We start from the raw sequence: 24,767 nt of genomic DNA on the forward strand, positions 1-24,767 counted from the left end.
AATAATTTTTTTTTTTTTTTTTGAGATGGAGTCTCGCTCTGTCACCCAGGCTGGAGTGCAGTGGTGCGTTCTCAGCTCACTGCAACCTCTGCCTCCCGGGTTCAAGTGATTCTCCTGTCTCAGCCTCCTGAGTAGCTGGGATTACAGGCACGTGCCACCACACCTGGCTAACTGTTTTTTAGTAGAGACGGGGCTTCACCATGTTGGTCAGGCTGGTCTCAAACTCCTGGCTCGTGATGCACCCGCCTCAGCCTCCCAAAGTGCTGGGATTACAGGCGTGAGCCACCATGCCCGGCCTACTGATATATTTAACAGGTGCTACAAATATATATATGTATTTTCTAGTAGTCTAACTTGTTATTAATAAGTTTAAATCGTAATTGTTAAGTATAAGTCAGATTTATTTAGATCAAACTGCAGACAAAGTTTAGTACTTCGTAAATCACTGAGACAAAAAATTAACTCAACATTTTTTCCTGAGAACTAAAACCATTATTTGTCTTTTATCTGAGAGTTCTCGACAGTTCCTTATCTGAAACTTGACTCATTATCTTAACATTCCTGAATCCTATAACGATACATTTTATAGGCGTGAAACTGAAATTATTCTCAGGTACTCTCTGTCTACAGGAAGAACAAAGGACTCACTATGCATTGTCCGTTTAGACAGGGGTGACTTAGGCAAGTATTACTGAGCTGCACGCATCCATTTGGCCCATAACCATTTCCAGTATAACCCGGGAGACACGTGCAGAGAGGTAAGGAACCTGTTCAGAAACAAACAAACAAAAAAAAACGTGTAAATACGGGTCTCCTCCTCTGTTCAGATGCAGTATCTAAACTCAGAATCTTCTGTCTAGACAAGGATCCACCAATATCCAGTCTGCGTATTTTGACAGGCAGACAAAACAAGGTATGAGGAGAAAATATTAAAATCTTTACTTTTGTATTTCTTATCTTAAAATAAGAAAGCCATTAAATGCCTTCCATACATTATTGACGTACTGGGTTGACATGGGTGCTGTCAGCCCATATGTCAGATGGTCCTGAGCTGTGCACAAAGGTGAGCTGCACCTGTGGAAGACAGAAATTCCTCATCATGGAGGAGTTAACGCAGAAAAGGAGATTCTTAGGAGGAAACTATCTGTTGCAAGCACTGGACTTACTCTGACTGATTTAATCCTCTCAAGAGCCCAATAGAGGGCCAGGCACAGTGGCTCACGCCTGTAATCCCAGCATCTTAGGAGGCTGAGGCGGGCAGATCACTTGAGTTCAGGAGTTCGAGACCAGCCTGGCCAATATGGAGAAACCCCGTCTCTACTAAAAATACAAAAATTAGCCGGGCATCGTGGCGCACGCCTGTAATCCCAGCTACTTGGAAGGGTGAGGCAGGAGAATTACTTGAACCCAGGAGGCAGAGGTTGTAGTGAGCTGAGATAGTGCCACTGCATTCCAGCCTGGATGACAGAGTGAGACTCCATTTCCAAAAAAAAATTTTTTTAATAATAATAATAAAGAGCCCTACAGAATCTGTAATCCCTGTACTTTGGGAGGCCGAGGCAGGTGGATCACCTGAGGTCAGGAGTTTGAGACCAGCCTGGCCAACATGGTTAAGCCCTGTCTCTACTAAAAATACAAAACAATTAGCGAGGCATGGTGGCCTGTAGTCCAGGCTAATCAGGAGGCTGAGGCAGGAGACTCGCTTGAACCCAGGAGGTGGAGGTTGCAGTGAGCCAAGATCCTGCCACTGCACTCCAGCCTGGGGAACAGAGCAAAACTCCATCTCAAAAAAAAAAAAAAAAGGCCCTATATAGGTACTCTTTTATAATCCCCATTTTACAGATGAAGCCAGAGCACAGACAGACTGTCCTGGCCAAGGACACACAGCTAGAATGAGGAAGAGCCCAGAGAGCAAGCACCCATGTGTAGGGTGCCTACAGCACATCTGCACAGGAGTGTAGCTTACACAGGCAGGCCACATGTCCCCAGTTATGTGGATGTGCAGATTACATGCTGCCAGTTTAAAACAGGCTAAATAGCCATCACAGAATGAACTTAAGTCTCTAAAAGATGTTTGCAATAAAACCACAGAATGAAGATAATACAGTAACATAAATATATGGGGACATCAACAAAATACCAGCACCAAAACTTCTGCCGCACTTCTGATGAGCTCCTCATCGCCATGGTACAAGGCTAAAACAATGGCAATCGAATTGGGTTGGGAAGGAACTTGGTCAAAAGGAATTTGAAATGATTGAATTTTTTTTTATTTAAAACATGAATTAACTTCTATGTTATTTAAAACATGAATTAACATCCACAATTAATTATGATGTACATGAGGTAACAGCTAACAATAGTTTTACAGCATCCAGCATCTTGACAGTTTTCTTACGCAATGTTAAGTAAAAAATACTCATCCTAGACGTTACAAAATTTTACTAAATTTAATATCCAGAGACTTTTCCAGATTTCTCACCTAATAGCAAAAAGTCACATCTCATTGCAGAAATATATGTTCTTTCTACTAGTGCATAATGGTTGAAATAATACAACGAAATCAATGTGGCAGTTAACTACATTCCTCCATCAGCAAGAACTGTTTAAGATGGATAGAAAAACCCTGCTGAATAATTTAAAAAATAGAACAAATTATACAATGTGACAGATTTACAGTAGAATGACAATAAAATTTTTGTTTGTTTGTTTGTTTGAGATGGAGTCTCGCTCTGTCGCCCAGGCTGGAGTGCAGTGGCGCGATCTCAGCTAACTGTAAGCTCCGCCTCCCTGGTTCACGCCATTCTCCTTCCTCAGCCTCCCGAGTAGCTGGGACTACAGGCGCCCACCACCACGCCCGGCTAATTTTTCGTAGTTTTAGTAGAGATGGGGTTTCACCGTGTTGGCCAGGATGGTCTCAATCTCCTGACCTCATGATCCACCCGCCACCTGAGGTAGGTGCTATTATTATCCTCATTTTACAGATGAAGAACTAAAGCATAGAGATTAAATGTCTTGACTGAGGACAAGCAGCTAAAATATGGTGGAGCCCAGGGAAAAATGCAAGCAGTCTTTATCTAGAAATCATGTTCCTAACCACTTTGGTATGTTGATAATCACTTAATAAGCATTTAGTCACAAGTATGTGTGTGTGTATGTGTGTGTTTTCATACGCATATATGTAGTTTTCTATATATGCAAATATATGACAAATTAATAAAAAATAAAGGTGGTATCTTGAAATAGCAAGAGATATGATTATTCAAGAAATGGAATTGGGTCCACTTATTTGAGCAAAAATACCAAGCCAGATCTCTACTTGATGCTATGGATAAAAAATACATTCCAAAAATATAAAATATCTCACCATAAAAAAAGAAACCATAAAAGTATAAAAGAACATGTACTTGACAATTTTTAAAGAGTTCAGTAAAGAAAGCCTTCCTAAACATGACTGTGAAGGGAAAAATAATAAGAGAAAAGATTTATCTTTTTGACTACATAAAAATTCTAAACTTCTGAATAGCACTACCACTACAAGATTAAAACAAAACAACATGCCAGGAAAAACATTTATAAAACATAAGACAGATAATGAGATAATGTGCTTAGTACATAAAGAAATGTTACCATTCAGTAAGAAAGAAAAAGAGCAAAGGGGATGAACATGTAGAAAAATGCCCAGTGAAAATGTGGAAAGTATTAATTATTAGTAGTCAAAAAGTATAAATGAAAATAATGGAAAAACTAATTTTGCCTATAAAACTGACCACGATGAAAAATAATAATAATATCTATTATTGTCAAAGATGGAGTAAATATGTATTTTTATATACTGTCGGTGAATACATACATTGATACAATCTTTCTTGGAGAAAGTTTTGCAGTATATATTTTGTTAAATTACAGGGTTAAACCCTTTTATGCAGCATTGCAAACACTGTTGGTTGTCACCCTAGATCTATTTTCTACTTCCTTCGTTCTGAACTCCTTATTTCAGCTGGACTCAGGATGTCTGAAATATAGACTCTACTTCCCAACCTCCCTTTGCAGCCAGGCTCAGTTCTAAGCAACGGCCTAGAAAGGGAAGAGTCCTTTAAAAGAAGGTGGCATTGCCTTCTTCCTCCTTTTCTCCTGCCTGCTTGTTGGAATACGGTCATTAATTAATTAGCTGGCTTAATTACCTTATTTCCTAAATCAGAGCAGACCATTAAAGAGCATAGTTTATTACATTTTTAAGAAAGCTAAATGTGTAGTTTCATGACATGGATTAATTTTAGGTTTGAAGGTCAAAATAACAATTTGAGAACAGAGGATTTTGTGTTTAAGATGTTGAATTGGTTTAGAAGGTCATATTACAATACCCAAAGCCAAAGAGAGAGATGAGTCATTACCTAGAGTTGAGGAGCATGAGGCATCTGGGTGGCAGCCTCCATTACTGACCGAGCAGATGTCTATGAGCGTGCATACTCTTCCGTCACCCTGGTACCCTGATGAGAACAAGAGCCGGGGCATAAGAAACAATGTCAAGAAGATGGGAGGACAATGCCTGTCTAGGATTCAAATATCATGAAACAGACTAATCAGGGATCCTCTATCATCAAAACAAAAAATGTAAGTATAAAATGTCATCAACAAATGAAACTTCATAAATAAGAAAAATAACAAGAATTAGTAATCTGATTTCATAAACAATGTTCTGGGTTGTTTCTAATGAAAAAAAAAATGTATAAAACTACTAGTAGACTTAGAAAGTGCTGACTCTAAGAAAGTTAATATTTTTACATTACAGTGACTCTGATGTTCTCAGAGGTCAATTATTACAGAAGCCCAAAGTACTGTAGTTCCATGTTATTAAAACATACAAGGTTTCAGTTTATCCCTTAGTACTCCCTGAACTTCTTGGGTAGTAATTTGATTTAGATTAGGGAATAGCAGAAAAGACTTCTTTCCAGAAAAGGAGGGAAACCAACGATTACGGTATCTGCCTACTGTGATGCCTGTGGTTTAGTAAACTTGGTATATGCAAAACAACTCAGGAGTGCACGAGAGTAATAAATTATTAATGTAGGGCAATGGAACAGTAAGTCTGTGATCTACTCAGAAAACTTTTCAAATTCTGCATTATCTCTGTAGCTATTTGACAGTTTGTAAAGCTTGTTGTTTTCCACTGATATTCAAAATGTTTTTTCTTTCTTATCGTAGAGTTTACTAATGTGTCCTGAATTCACAAAATAAGCAAAACTTTCTGTACTATTTTCTCTCCTAAGACAGAAATCGTATTTTATTTTGTATTTTTTTAAGACGGAGTCTCACTCTGTTGCCCAGGCTGGAGTGCAATGGTGCGATGTCAGCTCACTGCAACCTCCACTTCCCAGGTTCAAGCGATTCTCGTGCCTCAGCCTCCTGAGTAGCTAGGATTACAAGCATGCACCACCGTGCCCAGCTAATTTTTGTATTTTTAGTAGAGACAGGGTTTCACCATGTTGGCCAGGCTGGTCTCAAACTCCTGACCTCATGTGATCTGCCCACCTCAGCCTCCCAAAGTGCTGGGATTACAGGCATGAGCGACCACGCTCAGCCAGAAATCATATTTTAAATGGAGCACTAGATTCCGTATTCACATGTCTGTGTTCCCTGTACTGGGGTCAGGAGGTTGACACTGAACCAAGGTAGCACCTGGTGGACAGGCCTGACAGTGGGAAGACCCAGGTGTATTCACACACTCAACAGGTGGAGCCACAGAACAGCCGCCGTTATTTATCTCACATTCATTGATATCTTCGCAAACATATCCATTGCCTTGCCAGCCTAGAAAAACAAGAGGATTTAAAAGTTTAGCTCTATAGACAAGTCAACAAGGAAGAAATACAAGAGTCAAAACATATAAAAACCTTCTCCATCTAAGGAACTATAAAATAAAAATGAGATATGCTTATCAGATTGGCAAAAGTTCTTCTGAATTCTTAAAATCAAATTCTGACAACCAAGTGAGCAAATGGGCTCCTCTTATATGCTGATAGTTAGACATTTAATTGCTATAACCTATTTGGAAAGAGCTCTGGCAGTATTCACTAAAATATTTTAAATACATAGACTTTGACTACCAATTGCACTTATTAAAACTCAGCCTATTGCAATAAAACTACCAGTATACTAAGATGGTAGTATACTGGTATAAGTAGGTAAGAGGATGTCTACTGCAGCACTGTTTAATAGGGAAAAACCCCTCAATTATCAATAGAAGCATAGCTGAACGCCTTATGACTCATCTTTGTGACCGAATACTAAAAACACTTTTTAATATCATGTGCACACCTGTATACCTAATTTGCATACACACACACATTGAAAGAATTTTTGTATATACATTAACTAAAATACTAAATGTGGCTGGGCAAGGTGGCTCATGCCTGTAATCCCAGCACTTTGGGAGGCCGAGGTGGGCAGATCACCTGAGGCCAGGAGTTCAAGACCAGCCTGGCCAAAATGGTGAAACACCATCTGTACTAAAAATACAAAAATCAGCTGGATGTGGTGGTTCATGCCTGTAGTCCCAGCTACTTGGGAGGCTGAGGCAGGAGAATTCCTCAAACCCGGGAGGTGGAGTTTGCAATGAGCCAAGATGGCACCACTGCACTCCAGCCTGGGCAACAGAGCAAGACTTCGTCTCAAAAACAAAAACAAAAACAAACTAACTGTTAAAATCATATGGAGGATTGGGCTCATACTCCTAATTTTGGGAAAGAATTTTTTAAACTCTTGCATATGTGCTTGTGCAAATGAAGAATAAGGTAGAAGAGGAAGGAGAACAAATGACTAACGGTGTCATTAGGAAGATGAGATTTAATAATTTTACTTTAGTCGCTCCCATTTTATTCAATGGTTGTAGATTTATAATTCAAATTATTAAAATTATAAGAATCCTTAAAAACCTTTAAAGACTTAAAACTATTTATATTCTTTGATTTAAGTAGAATCCTCTTCTAAGACTCTACCTAAGAAAATTATCATATTTGTGCATGGCAAAATGTGTACGTGAAAAAAAGTTGAAAGAAAAAAATGCCCAAATGTTCATCATGGTCTCTGCATGATAAGATCACAGGTATTCTTTTCTATTTTTTCCGTATTTTTGTAGTGATATTTTATAAGCAGCATGTATTGCTTTGCTGCTTATAAAATATAACTACTATATATTTCAGGAAAAATAGGGTGATAAACAAGAAAACAAAAAAAATTGTTTCTCTTTTTCCTCTCCAACAATAAAAAGAAGAATGTAAAAACACATAGCCAATCCTCTAATTTAAATAATTTATTTTTCTGATTTATAGTTTTTAAAGATTGTCCATGATAAATTACCTTCAAAATGTGATTGCTTGCAAATTGTGTTTGCCCCTGAGAACTAAGAGGGAAAAAGTCTTTATAGGCTTTTTTTTTCCATTTCTTTCCAGTTTTACGAGATCTAAATATATACATGCAGAAAACCACTAAACCAAAAATCACTACATGGGGCAATAGGTGTGTGGGGTATCTTGGCAAGAAGAAACTTGCCGAGAAACTTGGGTTTCAATTCTGGCTATCTGTAAAGCTACGTGATCTTGGGTAAGTTATTCAACCTCTTTAAGCTCAAGATCTCATATTGTAAAATGTGAGTAATACTTATTCTTACCATGTCTTGGTTTTGTTGTAGTTAAAAGAATTAAAAATTGCTTATACAGTGCCTTAATAACACTTTTATTAAAAATAAAAACCAGGCCATGCGTGGTGGTTCAAGCCTGTAATCCCAGCACTTTTGGAGGCCAAGGCGGGCAGATCACTTGAGGTCAGGAGTTTGAGACCAGCCTGGCCAACATAGCAAATCCCATCTCTACTAAAAATACAAAAATTAGCCAGGCATGGTCGCATGTGCCCATAATCCCAGCTACTCGGGAGGGTGAGGCAGGAGAATCGCTTGAACCCAGGAGGTGGAGGTTGCAGTGAGCTGAGATCATGCCACTATACTCCAGCCTGGGCGACAGGGAGAGACTCTGTCTCAAAACAACAACAACAAAACAAAACGAAGCCAGCTACTATTATCACATTATCTTTGTGCTCCATTTCTAAGAACACCCCTGGAGCGCAGATGAACCTGAGGTCTGGCTAATTGCCTACCAATGCACCCAGCACAGTGCTTTGCTCATAGTAGGCATCCTACAAAAAAAAAATGTGTGGAATGTATGATGACTATCTCATAGAACAAAAGATGCCCTCGGATTCAAACCCAGGCAGTCTTTGACTAATGGAGCCCATGTTTTCCATGACTCAACATATGGCATCCCTTGAGATTCAGTCGCTACGGGGCTGTAATGGAGCTGGATATATCTGTTTACATCAAGTCCACGAGACACTCTAATGACACACCCAGGCAAGAGCTACTGGACTGTGGTGGAGATGAAAAGAGGTCAAATAATTTCCCCATGTGTACAAACATCTGGTTAGTATGAAAGGTGGAACTAGAGTATCTCTTTTGATCTCAATTCTGGTCAGTTGATGGTCACTGCAATGCAGTGTTTAACTTACAAATTGTATGGCTAACCTTGCTCCAAAGTCTGACTCTAGCACAGTTTTGGATAAGCCTCCCCCTTTTGTCGTGGAATTGTGATAGCAGTGAGATCATCAAGCAGAAGCTAGTGAACTAGGACACGAAACTGGATTTGAATACCTCCTAAGAATGGTCTTCTTACTCATCAACAGTGAAAGAAAATTGGTTCTGGCACCTCGCCAACCTGGCGTGCAGAGCCTGGAATGTGGCCCTGAGAATGTACCTGTTGGACAGGCCCCACAGTAGAAAGAGCCTTGAGTGTTGAAACACTGCACAAGTGTGGAGCAAGGCCCAGGCTGGAAGCTGCACTCGTCTCTGTCTAGCGTGCAGGCAGGGCTGTTCGGTGAAGACATCCACCCAGCATCACAGATGCAGCTGTACTTGGGCTGGCAGGATGACAACAGCGTGAATAAAGACAATCATGAAAATCAGCAAGAAAAGCCTTTGAACATTTCATCAAGCCCCAAACTGTTTATCCTCTAACGTTCATTTCCATAAGGCCAATCTTCTGGCTTCTCTTTTTCTTCCCATGTGATTAAGCATTTAGATCAGACCACGCAAAAAGGGAAACATCTTTATTTCAGAGTAAAAGCAAGCTATAATTTCTCCCAAAGATGCCAGGGAAAGAGTAACAACAATGAAGAACTGTAAGTCAATATAATTAAAGTCAATCAACTCAGCCTGCTATGTTTTTAGAGGGAAAAACACCCATGTAGGCACAGACCTTGGAAAATCAATTCTGTTTGTTTTTCTTTGGAAAGTTCTTCCTCCTTACCCACCTCCTCAACCCTTCCATCCCCATCATTGGACGGGAACTATTTTCCATCACATGGGTAGAAAAAATACAACTAAAAATAAAGAATTGAAGTTCTCATGAAGAGCCAAGCCAGCCAAGACTGGACAACCTTGAGGGTCAGGAGTCAAAGTCATCAGGACCCAGGGCATGGAGGGGCATTCTGGGGAGTGGGCTTTTAGAGTCTGCAGCAGTTCCAGAGACTCAGGCCAGGAAAAGTCAGACTCCTTGAAACCACATGTTGCCAACAAGACTGGTCCTTTTATATTCCTGTGTTTTGTCAGTGTTAAAACTTACAAGGCCAAGAGAAGGTCTTATCTCAGAGAGAGTCATGACAATAAAAATGGTCCTATTTCGGCCGGGCGTGGTGGCTCATGCCTGTAATTGCAGCACTTTGGGGGGATGAGGTGGGTGGATCACCTGAGGTCAGGAGTTCAAGACCATTCTGGCCAACATGGCAAAACCCCGTCTCTACTAAAAATACCAAAATTAGCCAGGTATGTTGGCATGCTCCTGTAATCCCAGCTACTCAGGAGGCTGAGTCACGAGAATTGCTTGAACCCGGGAGGTGAAGGTTGCAGTGAGCTGAGATCGTGCCACTGCACTCTAGCCTGGGTGACAGAGTGAGGCTCTGTCTCAAAAAAAAAAAAAAAGATCCTATTTTATATAATGACATCTCAATCTCTGGGTCCTACTTCCTGCATATTTCATCTGCCCTCCTCGCCTACGTCCCACTTACAGACAGGAAGTGACTTCACCTCTGCAAGCTCCAGGCAATGCTTGTATACAGTGGGCATAGGAGGAGGAGGAGCTACTAACCATGGCTCTCTGCAAGAAGGCACATTTAGGGAAGGGACCCACCTCTCCAGCTTGCTCTCGGACTAAATCCTCACAGATGCCATGGACACAGCGTGCCACAGAACCCCCTTCACAGTCATCATATTTGGACGCACACTGGGGTCCGTACGTCTCAGGTGGGCAGTGACAACTGTTGGTTACACAAGAGCACAATGTCAGGGCATGTGCTTTGGGGCCAGCGCCTGTCTCTTAATATCAATGAGAAAAATAATTCAAATTACAAATCAACAATGTTAACATGGAATCATCAGCCAGCAATGCAAATTTACTGACTGGAGTCTCGGGAGAAAACCACTCTGCTCTGCTCCAAGTGGTGGATTGAGTAAATACAATGTTGGTGAATCACAACTTATTCTCTGGTAAGCCTAGCACTATAAATTCTTGTGTTATCAGGTCATCAAACAGCATTTTCAAAGGTCAGATGTGTATAAGCCAAAGGTAATAGAGTTTGTTCAAGAAGGTAAAGGCAGAGATCAGCAAATCCATTCACCTGTCCAATTGCACCTGCCACGAAGCACAGGCAACGTGGGCTACACTGATAACTCCCAAATGTTCTCTAGGATTATATAACCCCACACGCAATCCAGTGTCCACACCTCACAGTCTATGATCATTATTATTACATTACAAAGGGCAATATGTCTTCTATCCATAAAAGGTGTAGTTATATAATATAGTGACATTTCTTTCATAGGCACATTTGAATTTCCAACAAAATGTGGTAATTATTACATTATGCCTAAGCTAGCAGTGGTTTGTTACTAGAAGATTTTAGTCCAATAATAATCAAATAAGCAATGTTGTTTTAAACCCTTGTCATTGTTAAAGCTGCTTTAGCCTTATCTCTACAGCTCAATGGGAACGTCTATGATCTGAGCATGGGAGCTAGGGGAGGAGGAGGGTAGAGGAGTCCCAGAAGCCTAAGCCTATCCCCACATGCCAGGGCACACCTGATGGAGAGGGGGGGCCAGGCCCAGAGGTTGCCAATTGCTGGACTTGAGCAGAATTGGCAAGAAAAGCTCTCATGGGGGAAATGACTGTTGGTGCCAGGGGTCAGAGACAAGGAACAGGGCATGCCTGCATGGCCAGGCCTCCCTCCCATGCCATTCTACAAAGGAAAAGAGCTATTTTAACAAGACACAGTGAGGTACAAGGAGCTTAGTAATGTCCATGGATGACAATGTATGAATGACATCGTGGGAAATTAGCATTTGACTGTTTGAAAGGCATCAAGAACCAAACTCCAGGCACAGGATTCGGCTTGCCCGTGGTGGGCCCCAGAAGCAATTGCTGAGGTGGCAGCTTTTTGGCAGTTTCTAAGGAAGAGGAGAGCAATGAGTGTGGCCAGAAATGGAGAATAAGAGTGCAGGGAGCACCATCCATGCATTCATATCGGGAGACCAGACTTAGCAAATAAAAACACAGCATGCCCAATTAAATGTGAGTTTCCAATAAATGAATATTTTTTGGTATAAATATGTTCCATGCAATTTACAACATCAGTATACATTTACATAAAAGCTGATTCATTAATACATGACATTTCTGAGCATTCCAAAGTTGCCTTTGGAATGGCTCATTAAGATAAAGTCATAGGAAAATAACAATAAATGATTAAACTTAAGGAGAAATTGAATTATCCATCCCCCCCCCCCCCCCCCCACCCCACAGCCATTTATCTTCTGGGCAGCTCTCTCTACTTTCCTTCTCATATTGTTTTCCTTCCTCTTTGTCCTCCCATCTTTACATAGAATATTTGTATAGAGAATTTAATTAGACTCTTGAGGATTATAGAACTTTAAAACAGTTCATACATATATTTGAGCAATTGATCCAGGAGGCTTCATTACTAAAAGTTTATTTTGCCACCTGTCCCAACAGCTGCGAAAAATGTTTAAGAATCTTTATTTATTTTTTTTTTGAGATGGAGTCTCACTCTGTCACCCAGGCTGGAGTGCAGTGGCGTGATCTCAGCTCACTGCAACCTCTGCCTCCCAGGTTCAAGCAATTCTCCTGCTTCAGCCTCCTGAGTAGCTGGGACTACAGGTGCATGCCACCACACCTGGATTAATTTTTTTTTTTTTTTAGTAGAGATGGGGTTTCACATGGTGAAACCAACTGATTAGTTACTCATTTAGCAGAAGTCTCTTTTCTAGAGGTAGAGGCTGGTCTCGAACTCCTGACCTCAGGTGATCTGCCCACCTCGGCCTCCCAAAGTCCTGGGATTACAGGCGTGAGCCACCGCACCCTGCCGAAGAATCTTTAAACCAACTGTTACTAGCTTTCTATTTTCTATATCTGGGAGACCTCAGTGTTTGGGAACCCCTGGGATAAGATTGCCTAGGTTTAAATTTTGGTCCTTCCTGTTAACTGTTCACCCAGACAATGTACTAACTCCCTCTGCCTCAATTTCTTTTGAAATAATAGTGGTAATCTCTGTGAACTATGGTCATATTCCAGTCTAAAGGCATTCCCCTGTAGGAAGTGCTAAGAAGATTGTCTTTATTTTATCACTAAGTGCTTAACTATTGCAAAATGACGTAAGATTTGAGAGGAGATTCTGGTTCATGGACCTGCAGTTAAGTCCTTTCTCTTTATCTCTCTTCCTTCATCCTTGCTATTATCACTGGGAGATGAGTAGGCATTAATCCTATACTGTTCTCTAAATAGCTACAAAGTACGCTTCTTTCATTTAGTTTAGATGATGTGAGAAGATAGAGAAAAGGAGGAAGAAAGTCAAGTAAACCATAGGATTCCTTTCTGTGATCCTCAAAAACAAGTATTATTAATCCCATTTTACAGACTAACATTTCCCAAAACCACAAAACGAGTAATTGGCAGAAGATAATTAGACACTTAGGTCTACCCAACTCCTGCACCATTGTTTCTGCATGTTGTATTCTTACATTCTGATAAGTAGAGTTATATGAAGATGCTGCATTTTTAGGCACCTTTTTGTTTTGTTTTGTTTTGAGACAGGGTCTTGTGCCCAGGCTGGAGTGCAGTGGTGCGATCTCGGCTCACTGCAACATCTGCCTCCCAGGTTCAAGCGATCTTCCCGCCTCTGCCTCTCAAGTAGCTGGGACTACAGATGCGTGCCAGCATGTCAGCTAAGTATTGCATTTTTTGGTAGAGACAGGGTTTCACCATGTTAGCAAGGGTGGTCTCGGACTCCTGACATCAGGTGACCCACCCGCCTCGGCCTCCCAAAATGCTGGGATTACAGGCGTGAGCCACCGTGCCTAGCCTCATGTACCTTTTAAACATAACAGGGTTAACAGGCAAAATATACTCTCAAGGTGTCTTGATATGGCCTTTAAAAATGAACAATTACTTATATATCTCCCTAAGTGAAAATGAAAGACGTATATTGTATTTTTAGAACCAACTGACTACTATTCCTGCTTTAGTTATTAGTTACTGATATAGCAGAAGTGACTTTTCTAATGACCTTTTATTGCCAACTTGGTTCCAGCAGAACAAAGCTAGGCTTTTCTTTGAAAACACTGCAAGTGCATTTTGGCAATTGAGAAGAGGTTAAACACACTTTGATAGTCATAGTTTAACTTGTGTTAGAGTCCATGGTTCAATACTAGTTTTACTGACTGATTGAAAAAGGTAATAAGTTTAATACCTAACTACCACCTGAGCTAAAACCAAATTATCCTCATTGTTTAAGCTCTGTATGATGTAAAATCTACCAGTGATATGAATGGAAATAAATGAAAGAAAATTTACTAATCATCATGTTTCTGGAAAACCAAACAAACTCAACTTTTTGTTTTTCTGGAAAGCCTTCTAGATCTCAGCCCTAAATGTACAACACATGCATGGCAAGTTCAGATCCCAAGGGCTGTCTTAAATCCAAGGTAAGAAGGGGAGGCTTGGCACGGTGGCTCACGCCTGTAATCCCAGCACTTTGGGTGGCTGAGGTGGGCAGATCACCTGAGGTCAGGAGTTTGAGACCAGCCTGGCCAACATGGTGAAACCCCATCTCTATTAAAAATACAAAAATTAGCCGGGTATGGTGTCAGGTGCCTGTAATCCCAGCTACTCGGGAGGCTGAGGTAGGAGAATTGCTTGTACCCAGGAGGCAGAGGTTGCAGCCATTGCACTCCAGCCTGGGTGACAAGAGCAAGACTCTGTCTCAAAAACAAACAAAACAAAACAAAGTAAGCAGGGAAACAATAAGAATCAAGTCTTCAGAACAAAGAAGCAGTAACAGCATGGAGAAGTGGCAAAATATCTTTGTGTTAGTTGTCTGAAGCTCTGGGTCTGGACCTGAAGCCAAAGAATCAGTGGAAACAGAAAATGATGTTTCTTGTGCTATAATCATTGTTCTAAAAAAGAATTTCTACCAGAAGTTTACCTGTGAAACAGGTATGAAACAGGACTTCCCAAGAATGAGTATCTACACCTTTTCAGAGGTCTTTACAATGTCAAATTATTAATCCAGTTAAAGACTCCTTTTTCCGTCCAAGTAAAAGAGCTCAAAGAGTTAAAGAAACTGAACGAGGTCCAAACTCCAAAGCAAACTTTGATGCCATGACATTTTTGCAGGTCCAGATGATTCTGAGTCTCAAGTTTTCTTTTAGCTAATGTGTGTTGAAGTTTCCCAAAGGGTTTTCTAGCCTCAGTGAATATCCTGATTAACAAGGATTTAACCTCACATAATTAAAAGAACTCAAGAAAGTATCTAAATGTTCACTTCTTTCATTACACGTGGATTCCACAAAGCAATAATTTAATCTTATGCACCTTTTTTCATTTTCTTTTATTCCCTCAAAAAGTCTCCAACATATGCCTGAATTAGGGGACTTAAAGTGTAGATAAGGAAATGGAATTCATGAGGTTTCAGAAACTATTTCCATATCAAGAGAAAGAACCCTGATTTAAATGCTCTGTTCTCTAATGACCTCCAGCAAATCTATGAAGGGCAGAGACTAGAAATCAAGATCATTTCCAAAGCCATCCACATATCATCAGTTCTTCTGCATTCTTGCTCTCCTTTATAAAAGAGTGCAAGACAGAATTTGGTACTGTTCTTACAAAGTTGAATCTGTCATTTAGAAATGCAGCTTTCAACAAATAAATCGTTCCTTCCCTCCTAGCTCTTATTCCATCATATGTGTGTGGATAAAGAACTCTAACCTCTGACATGCTACAAAGAGTGGTGAATAGTAAAGGGGTTTTTGTTTTGTTTTTCATTTTGCAGGGGGAAAAAATAATGTGCTGAAAACAGCAACAGCCTTTATCTTGGTCTATGGATCTCACCGCAGTTTGCCCATACTTGTCGCTCTATTGGCCCACAAGACTCCAAAAGACAGTGATGATAAAGGAAGACTAGGAGTGAAATCTAATCTCTATGACATTCCTAGATATCAGGAAGGTCAGAAAGCAGAAGTTCTAGGAGCCTGGACATTTGCCACCAATACCTCTACGTAGCAATCCTCCTTGATAAATGCCCATAAACAGAAATCAGGAGAAAATGGGTTCAAGGAAATGAGAGACTAGACTGCATTTTGCTTCCAGCCCAAGCCTAACAAAGGCAGGGAAAAGAGGCTTCATTTAAATGAGAAACAGAGTCCTGGAATCAAAAAGCTCTTTAATAAATTTTAAAGTCAGAAGTGGTTAATTTTAGTTTTGCATAATGATTGGACTCATAGACATATCTAGCAGAAGTTTGAATGATTTGAGTTTATAACCTGGAATGAGTAAAAGTTTTAAAGATCAGATCAAAAAAACAAAAGTGTCAAATAAAAAGAGAAGGCTTGTGACTACATTTTTAGGAGTGTGCGTTAATAGTGATGGTTTAAAAAACAAAATTACTGCACTCATTTTTGCTGGAAAGACTAGAATGGATATTGTTATGAGGAAATTGAAGAACAAGATATCACAGACACCAGTAAGAGAGCAAATAATTGCTCTTTAATCCAATGAGATTCTACTCCAGAGTATTGAAAGGAATTGTTCATTCTATAACAGAATTTATTTATTAATCTTTTAAAAATCACACAATAAAAGAGACCAGCCAAACTACAAGGAAAAACAATGTCTAGTTTAAAAGGTGACTTCAAAGAACTGTACAAAAGTAAGTTTGCCATTGATCTGCCTTAAAATTTTGGACTTCGTTATTAGAAAGACAGTGTGTGCGTCAACAGCAAAGCTTTGATGATGGATATCCCTAGAGCATGATGGGAACATAGAGGCCCTGAGATGCCTCACTCTGCTTAAAAAGGGAAGGGAAGGTTTCCTGCAGAAAGTAATGCCTGAGCTGAGCAGAAGAATTCTGTGGACAAGTCACTTGAAAGAATAAGTCAGAAGAGAAGATAGAGCTGTAATGATAATGATGACTGTGGTCAGAGAGAGTTACTTCATTCATTGAACCTCAGTTTAATCTTTGACCTTGTTATGGTCACATTTTGACATAGTATTGAATAAAGCTCTCTTTACTCAAAACTATGAGCTTGCTAACATATGGAACGAGTACAGCCGGGGGCACTGGTGTGGTGTGGTGTCCCCTTTTCTACTTAAGGCCATTCAGTGGCTCCCCTTCAATGCTCTGGCTCTTCCTAAGTCTTCAGCTCCTCTTGCACCAGGCCATGCTTACTCTCTGTGCCAATCATGGGAGCATTCTTCCGGCTCCTTGGGGATGTTAGAGCAAGGATTTCTTCACGGGGTGAGAGTAAAGGACTCATGAGCTTTTCTTCAATTAAATAAAAATAGCTATATAGACATTAAGCAAGAGCTAAATATTTCCTCATGGAGTACCAACTTTTGCTGGAATACAGATGGTCAATTTAGGATGCTCTTAACTATGGGACGTTTTAGGCCTTCAAAAATATACCTGATATTTACCAAAAAAAAAAAAAAGTTACCTGTAACTTCCCATTGTATTAACACATGTGCCTCCATTCTGGCAGCTCAAGGGTGTTCCTGAGTAAATCTCACATTCGTTAACATCAGCTGAGCAGAGAGGACCCTGTGATCATATAAGGAACAAAGTCAGGTGCCAAAGGTCACAGAGGTATCTGGAGCCAACATTCACATGATATGTTTAAGGATTTATATGTGGACAGTAAATAAGTCCTCATAAAGCCAAATACAATAATACTAATATTAACCCCTGGCTATTCTTCCTCTGGAACTCAGATTTCACCTAATAGAACCCAAGAGCTCTTCATAAGATCACAGCAGTCACAGGAGAGGAATCTTTATCTAGACATTATAGAATCCTCAGTTCACAGTTGTGCTACGTCTGGGAATACTTAACTTTTTTTTATGTGCATGCTGGAGACAGTTTCACCATTATCAGAAAAAATAAACAAAGAAAACAAGAAAATTTGCATAGGTATGTCAAGATTTGTTTGGTACATTCCAATGCTGAACAATTTAATGTTAACAGTAATATTGTGTTCTTCCAGGTAGTTATCCAATCAAGTGAACCTCTCCTTTCAATGGCTTTAGTATTCAGTGGGTTATACAATCAAACTCACCACTGTTTGGATTTTAGCATACATGGTATACTTCATTTTGATTCGGGAGGCCACAGAATCCTAGAAACTTTGGATGGAGAATTAAATATGCCTGATGATTCCAAGGAAACCACAGATGCTGACCCGCCATCATTCCTTTTTTTTTTTTTTTTTTTGAGACGGAGTCTCTCTCTGTCGCCCAGGCTGGAGTGCAGTGGCGCAATCTCGGCTCACTGCAAGCTCCGCCTCCCAGGTTCACGCCATTCTCCTGCCTCAGCCTCTCCGAGTAGCTGGGACTACAGGTGCCCGCCACCACGCCCGGCTAATTTTTTTGTATTTTTTTAGTAGAGATGGGGTTTCACCATGTTAGCCAGGATGGTCTCGATCTCCTGACCTCGTGATCCGCCCACCTCGGCCTCCCAAAGTGCTGGGATTACAAGCGTGAGCCACCGCGCCGAGCCCATCGTTCTTAACCAAAGAGCAAGTGACTCACCTTCCACTGTGGGGGACAGATACAAAAAAAGGAATCATGCAGATTGAGGCAGGTTCCACCATTCTGGCAAGGATTGCTGCTGCAAACTTTTTTGTCAACAGTCTGAAACAAAAACAGGACAGTCAATGAGATGACTTGCAGTCAGCAGCAACAAAATGCATGTTACCGTGCATGTGGGATTACATTTAACTCTTAATCAGTGGGGGTCTCCCTCCAGACTTAAGCCGTTACTTATGTTCTTCAAATCACCTCTCCTGTGAAAAAACAGAAAGCGTTTTCTATTATCAATCTTGTTCCTACTCCTTAACTCTCAGCATGCTTTTGACCATGGGTGGGATGAGGTCTGAGGGGAGAAGATTCTCACTTTGTCTTGGAAAAGTATTATTCACCTGAGAAAGAGACCTCGGTGGACAAGAGTAAAGGTTTCAGGTGTGGAAATAATAATGGATGTTCCTACTGCACAAAGAAAATAAAATGGAGATTCCGGTTCTTTTACCCGTGATTCTTATCTTTGGTCCCTCGAGGTGAGCCTTTGAAATATGATCATCTGCTGCTGCTGCCCCTCCTCCCATGGGTTAAGGTGACTGAACTCCTGCTCCAAGTCCCTTTGTTTGAAATGTGGCCAGCTAAGACATACCCTTCACCCTGGTGCTCACCTGACTGCTTTCAGCCCAGATCACAAACAGACTTACCTTTGTCTACATCTACATCTACATAACCTGGGGAATCTGACCCTATGTCAGCTACCAGTTTGAATCTTGTAAGATTTTTATTGCCTTTGGGTGCAGAGAAAACTTCTTTTTTTTCTTTTCTTTTGATTTTTTTTTTCTTTTTCTGAGATGGAGTCTCGTTCTGTCGCCCAGGCTGGAGTGCAGTGGCGCCATCTCCGCTCACTGCAAGCTCCGCCTCCCGGGTTCACGCCATTCTCCTGCCTCAGACTTCCCAGTAGCTGGGACTACAGGCACCCACCACCACGCCTGGCTAATTTTTTGTATTTTTAGTAGAGATGGGGTTTCACCGTGTTAGCCAGGATGGTCTCAATCTCCTGACCTTGTGATCCACTTGCCTCGGCCTCCCAAAGTGCTGGGTTTACAGGCGTGAGCCACTGTGCCCAGCCAGAGAAATCTTCTTTAGAGGGAACAATTGATTATGCAATGATGGCCATTTTATGAATTTCACTCATAGTCCAATTGTCTGGGTTTTTGTTGGTATTGTTGTTTTGTTTGTTTCTTTCTTTGTTTCTTTGTTTTTGAGATGGAGCCTGGGTCTGTCACCCAGGCTGGAGTGCAGTGGAATGATCTCAGCTCACTGAAACCTCCACCTCCTGGGTTGAAGTGATTCTCATGCCTCAGCCTCCTCAGTAGCTGGGACTACAGGCATGTCCCACTATGCCTGGCTAATTTTCCTATTTTTAGTAGAGACAGGGTTTCACCATGTTGACCAGGCTGGTTTCAAACTCCTGACCTCACATGATCCACCTGCCTCGGCCTCCTAAAGTGCTGGGATTACAGGCGTGAGCCACCATACACAACCTAATTCTCTGTTTTTAAAAAGTTAAAATAGGGGCAAACTGTTCATTACATTTCATATATATGTATACACACACACACACATATATATTATATATGTGCCTATATATATGCCCACACATACACACACACATACAAACACAACGTACTATATATAGTGACTCACAAAAAAAAATTACGTCTGTTTCCTTCATTTTATGGATGAAATAGAAAGCCAGAGGATAGCCAACTGACTCAATACCATTTTCTGCAAAGCACATTCCTTCTCCACTTTGGTCATAAATTAGATGACCATACATCTGGGGGTCTCTTTATGAAACCTGTTTTATTCCATTATTCTATTTTTCTCTTTGTGCTAGCACAACAATTGGCTCTGTCCATCATAGAATACTCTTTAGAACATTAACCACAAACTCATTCAAAGGTTTTCTGTCAGACAAAAGCAACACTGGGGACTAAAAACTTAAAAGCCTACAGGGGCCCAGTAGAAAATGAAATCAGGAGTCAGGAGGAAGACAATAGGGAGTGGTAGGGACTGTGGTGACCAGAGAGCATTTGCCCTATCCAAAGGCACAAAGGCATTTACATTTGAAAATCATTCAATGTTCCTCCTGAGGGATGGGGGTAGGAGGACCGGCTGAGCAAAAATAATGAAGCCCTCCAGGAGACAAAACTTGAGTGCAGTGTCATGGTCCACAGCACTGTTCTTTACTCATTTTCTTTCGCTCAACTACTCTCTAAAAAATGACAGCTGAGGGGTCAATGTATTATCTAAGTTGAGAAAAGGAATACACGAACTTGTTCATCAAATGACAAAAAGGTTTGTAGCAGCAATCCTTGCTGGAACGGTGGGACCTGCCTTAACTGCACAAGTCCTTTTTTTGTATCTGTCGTTCACAGTGGGGCAGATCAAACTTAAAAGTAGAGGAAATAGCTTGAAGCATGAGCAAAACAGATGAAGAATGTTTGTGCAGAAATTCTTACACTGGAATCCCCAGACTTTTATGCAAAATTTTAAATATGAAGAGATTCTGTACATTTCTCTGCATAGAAGGTTACAGCTTTCATGAAAGTCTTTAAAAGGTCAGCTTCCTACAAAATGGGTAAGAAGCCTAAGTTTACATAGATCAGTCTACAAGCATGTAGTACAATTATAGAATGTTTTCTGTAAGAAACTGTTCAAGTTTAATTACCAGCAAATGTCGTTTCAAGAAAATTTGGACTATTTTGTGATACACCTAGACTTCTGAGCTTTGTGTCAGAGAGGATGCTCGCTTTCCAAGCCCCAGTCCCTGATGGGAGAATCAGCAATTTGGGAGATCACTAGCTGACCAAGCACGACACACACAGCTAAAGGGTGACGGTAGAAGATGTGGGCTGTGGGCTGCAAACTCAGGGTCAGAAGCCCTAACAGGCTCAGAGACCTCAGCCTTGTCATTTCGTCTGTCTTAGACTCAGCTCTGCATCTGCATCCTGGGAAGCATATGCTGGGATGAGAATTAAATTATGGGAAAAAGCAAGTTTTTAATATTAATCATCCATTCACCTTTAAAATAAGAATAGCGGCTCTATTAATGATTCTAATATGTTTTCTGTGAAAGATGTTGGGTATGTAATAGGATGAGACCTACCTGCTGCAAGCCTTGGAATTTTCTCTCAAGATCCACCAGCTGGCAATAGGGAAGAAAAAGCTTCAGTTAGCTGGTTCAAAGGCATTGCGCATGTGATGTTATATCTTTGACATATTGTCCTAATGCCCTCTGCTAGGGACACACTTTGTTCATTCCTCTATTTATTCCCTTTTTCCTCTTCATTCCTTTCCCCTCAGGATTTTCTTCCTTCCCATTCCCTCCTATCACATAGTTTTCTGGGGTATTTTTTAAGTTTTTTTTTTAAAGTACAACCCACTGATAAGTTGACTGATTGCTTCTCTGTACACAGTGACTATGGGAATGTTCATAAATGTCAGCGATACATCCACTTCCCCAATAAGAAGGTTGCTCTCAGAACTTCAACAAGGCTTATTTTCTTTCTTTCTTCCTTTCTTTCTTTCTCTGTCTCTCTTTCTTTCACTCTGTCTTTCTTTCTGTCTCTCTCTCTTTCTGTCTCTCTCTCTCTTTTTTTTTTTTGGCAAGGTCCGACTCTGTTGCCTAGGCTGGAGCACAGTGGCATGATCATAGCTCACTGCAGCCTCAACCTCCCTGGCTCAAGCCATCCTCCCACTTCAGCCTCCCAAGTAGCTGTGAGTACAGGCTCATGCCACCATGCCCAGCTATTTTTTTTTTTTTTTGGTAGAGACGGGGTCTCACTATGTTGCTCAGGCTGGTCTCAAACTCCCGGGCTCAAGCGATCCTCCCTCTGTGGCCTCCCAAATTGCTGGGATTACAGGCAGTTTTTTATATTAATCATCCATTCACTTGCAGTGAGCCACTGCGCCCAGCCCAAGGCCTACTTCTGCAACAAGTGCTTGCACAGCATTTCCTGCCTTCTGTCCATCACGTCTACAGCCTCCATTACAGCTGTGTCATTTAACCAAACAGTGCGTAGTTACATGCTAAGTCTCTAAAACGCACGCAAAGTTGGTATATCACTACAAAACGGTTACTTATAAAACAGAATTAGGGAGAACTCATTGGTTCTTATGACGTGGATGTTAGACTTACCTTGGAATTAAGCTGATAGATTTGACTAGATATATTTTGAGGCAGACCAATTGCACTCCCTTTTAACTCTATAATATCATCTTTGTTTTTCTGGATCTAATTTTAGAAAAAGAAGAAGAAGAAATGAAGAGCACTAGTGAAAATATCATATTTATCTTACAGTAATATAATTAAAAACTTGAGTAGTATTCTACTTTAAGCACTAAGATCTTGCCTATTATTATAAAAACCAAAACACCATGTGTAATAAACACTGGGCTAAAATAGCCACAGCATAATTCCACTTATCCTTTTCAGTAACAATAGATCGAGGTATTTCATTTGTATGTTTTCGTATAATACCAGTTTAGGGTGCTTATTAAGAAACCTGGCTTGGAAGCAGACTGTTTAGGTTTTAAGTCCTGGCTCAGCTATTTATTGCACGTCCTGGGCACGTTACTTAACTGCTTCAGGGTTTCTTTACCTCTCGTAAAACTAGGGTGACAATAAAGGCCACCTCATAGGACAGCTGTAAAGGTCAAATGAGATAACATCCATACGGTGCTAAGCACAGTGGATGGCCCACAGTAAGCTCTGAATAATGCTGACTTCTAACATTATGACTGAAATACGCAGTGATTATTGGGAACTGAAAACACCCAGTAAGGCAGGAGAATAACTGGCCAATTCTGTTCTGTGGCAAAAGCAAACTGGTCACATGTCCACATATCCTTGGTCCCCTCCTTCCTTACAACCTCTGTGGAGGAGTTTCAGTTCTACCCTCCGTGCCTTCTCTGGACTAGGGTGCATTGTCTGGCACAATGAGCTTCTACCTTTTAGCATATACTCCCTCTACCCACCATGAACCCCAGGACATTGTCCTTTACAAAAACGTGTCTGATGCCCAATTATATTCTCTATGCTAAAGATGGAAGGTACCCTAGGAAGGTACAACCTGAAGACAGGTTGATTAATGAGTACAATATATAGTTAGATAGAAGAAATAAGACCTAGTGTTTGATAGACCAGTAGGGTGACTGTAGTTAACATTAATCTATTGTACATTTCAAAATAACTAGAAGAGAACAATTCATATGTTCTTAGCACGAAGAAAAGGTAAATATTTAAGGTGATGGATATCCCAATTACCCTGATTTGAACTTTACATGTTATAGGAATGTATCAAATTATGTATTAATAAAAAATAATAATTAAAAAAGATTCAAGGTACAGATTAATCTAGACTTGTTCAATTAAGTCACCGTATATGGATATACAAAATGACTTCAAGATATTTCCAGTGTATTACCTGATGTAAACATTCACTGAGATCTTCATCATTTAATTTAATTTTTCCCAGGGATCCGGTTCTAAACTCAATGTTTTGAGCAGACCCCGTAAGAAACACCAAATTTCCTCTCTCTGTAGCCATTCGAGGCCTATATAATTCAAACCAGAGAATGCATCAGTAATTAGCAGGTACAATTTTTAAACCAAAATAAAGTTTCTTACTCAATAACTACAGGCCAAATACATCTTCACTTTTTGATCAACTCAACCCAACTGCCCCTGCTCATCTGCCACTTTTTTCTCTGCACATTTCTCAGAGATACCTCCTGGCAATTGCAAACAGATTATTTGCAAAATGACAGATGAATAATTTGTGCATGGGAAAGTAATTTCATACCTCAGTCTAAATGTTTTTCCCTGTTTGCTTCTCAACATAATTTGCCTCAAGAAAAACTGCACCTTTGTTTATCTGGCTATTTGGGAAAACTGGTGAGGAATTAGTCTAGTCCCTGAGCAGGAATAACCCATGTGTTTACTTACGGTTGGAGACTGATGCTTCTTTTTTGTCTCTGCAGCTCAAGTCCTCCAGCTTCGCCATTTACTTCAGCAAATGTTAATAAGGTAGCCAAACTCCAAAGAAAAGGTAAAGACATGTTCATCACCAACCACCCAGGTTGGCAGGTAAGAGTGAGGCCCCTCCAACCAACTGAGTACAAGATTTTGGAGAACAGCAAACCAGGCAGGTGTACTTTGAACCATGGAATATCCTGTAACTGTTGAGTTTTTTCGTCTTTGCCCTAGAAGGCTATGTTATTTTTTCTTCCAGAGGGATGCAAATGATCTTAGATCTTCAGTACTCTTCAACTTGTGAGAGGTCAAAATCTACCTTAAGTGATGCACAACTTAATCATTATCTATTTGACCTTTGAAACAGTAACGAGCAGCTTTGAAAACATCCACTTAAACAATCTTTGCTTAAGAAGTAACTAGGTTTCAACAAAAGTAGACTGGTCATTATCTACACCTTTCTCTGCTCCCCTCCTTCCTCACCTCCCTTGCAGAGGAGTTCCAATTTTACCCAGTGCTAGGAAAACTAGATATCCACA

At 40.5% G+C, this 24,767-nt stretch overlaps 1 protein-coding gene across 1 annotated transcript in view; it reads right to left on the minus strand.

Annotated features, from left to right (window-relative positions):
- Positions 1–24,320, minus strand: part of CUBN (cubilin) — a 308,721-nt gene extending 284,401 nt beyond the window's left edge. The window contains exons 1-11 of the mRNA XM_032164125.2: positions 24,202–24,320; positions 23,681–23,810; positions 22,393–22,488; positions 21,361–21,399; positions 18,201–18,302; positions 17,111–17,214; positions 10,236–10,362; positions 8,805–8,967; positions 5,680–5,811; positions 4,395–4,490; positions 649–767 (exon numbers count right to left, since the gene is read on the minus strand). Of these exons, the coding sequence (XP_032020016.1) occupies positions 649–767; positions 4,395–4,490; positions 5,680–5,811; positions 8,805–8,967; positions 10,236–10,362; positions 17,111–17,214; positions 18,201–18,302; positions 21,361–21,399; positions 22,393–22,488; positions 23,681–23,810; positions 24,202–24,320 (1,227 nt within the window). The remainder of the gene's footprint in view (positions 1–648; positions 768–4,394; positions 4,491–5,679; positions 5,812–8,804; positions 8,968–10,235; positions 10,363–17,110; positions 17,215–18,200; positions 18,303–21,360; positions 21,400–22,392; positions 22,489–23,680; positions 23,811–24,201) is intronic.
- Between the last annotated feature and the right edge of the window lie 447 nt (positions 24,321–24,767).

This window comes from Hylobates moloch, unplaced genomic scaffold (assembly GCF_009828535.3).
Source record: "Hylobates moloch isolate HMO894 unplaced genomic scaffold, HMol_V3 SCAFFOLD_2, whole genome shotgun sequence".
Lineage (NCBI taxonomy): Eukaryota > Metazoa > Chordata > Mammalia > Primates > Hylobatidae > Hylobates > Hylobates moloch.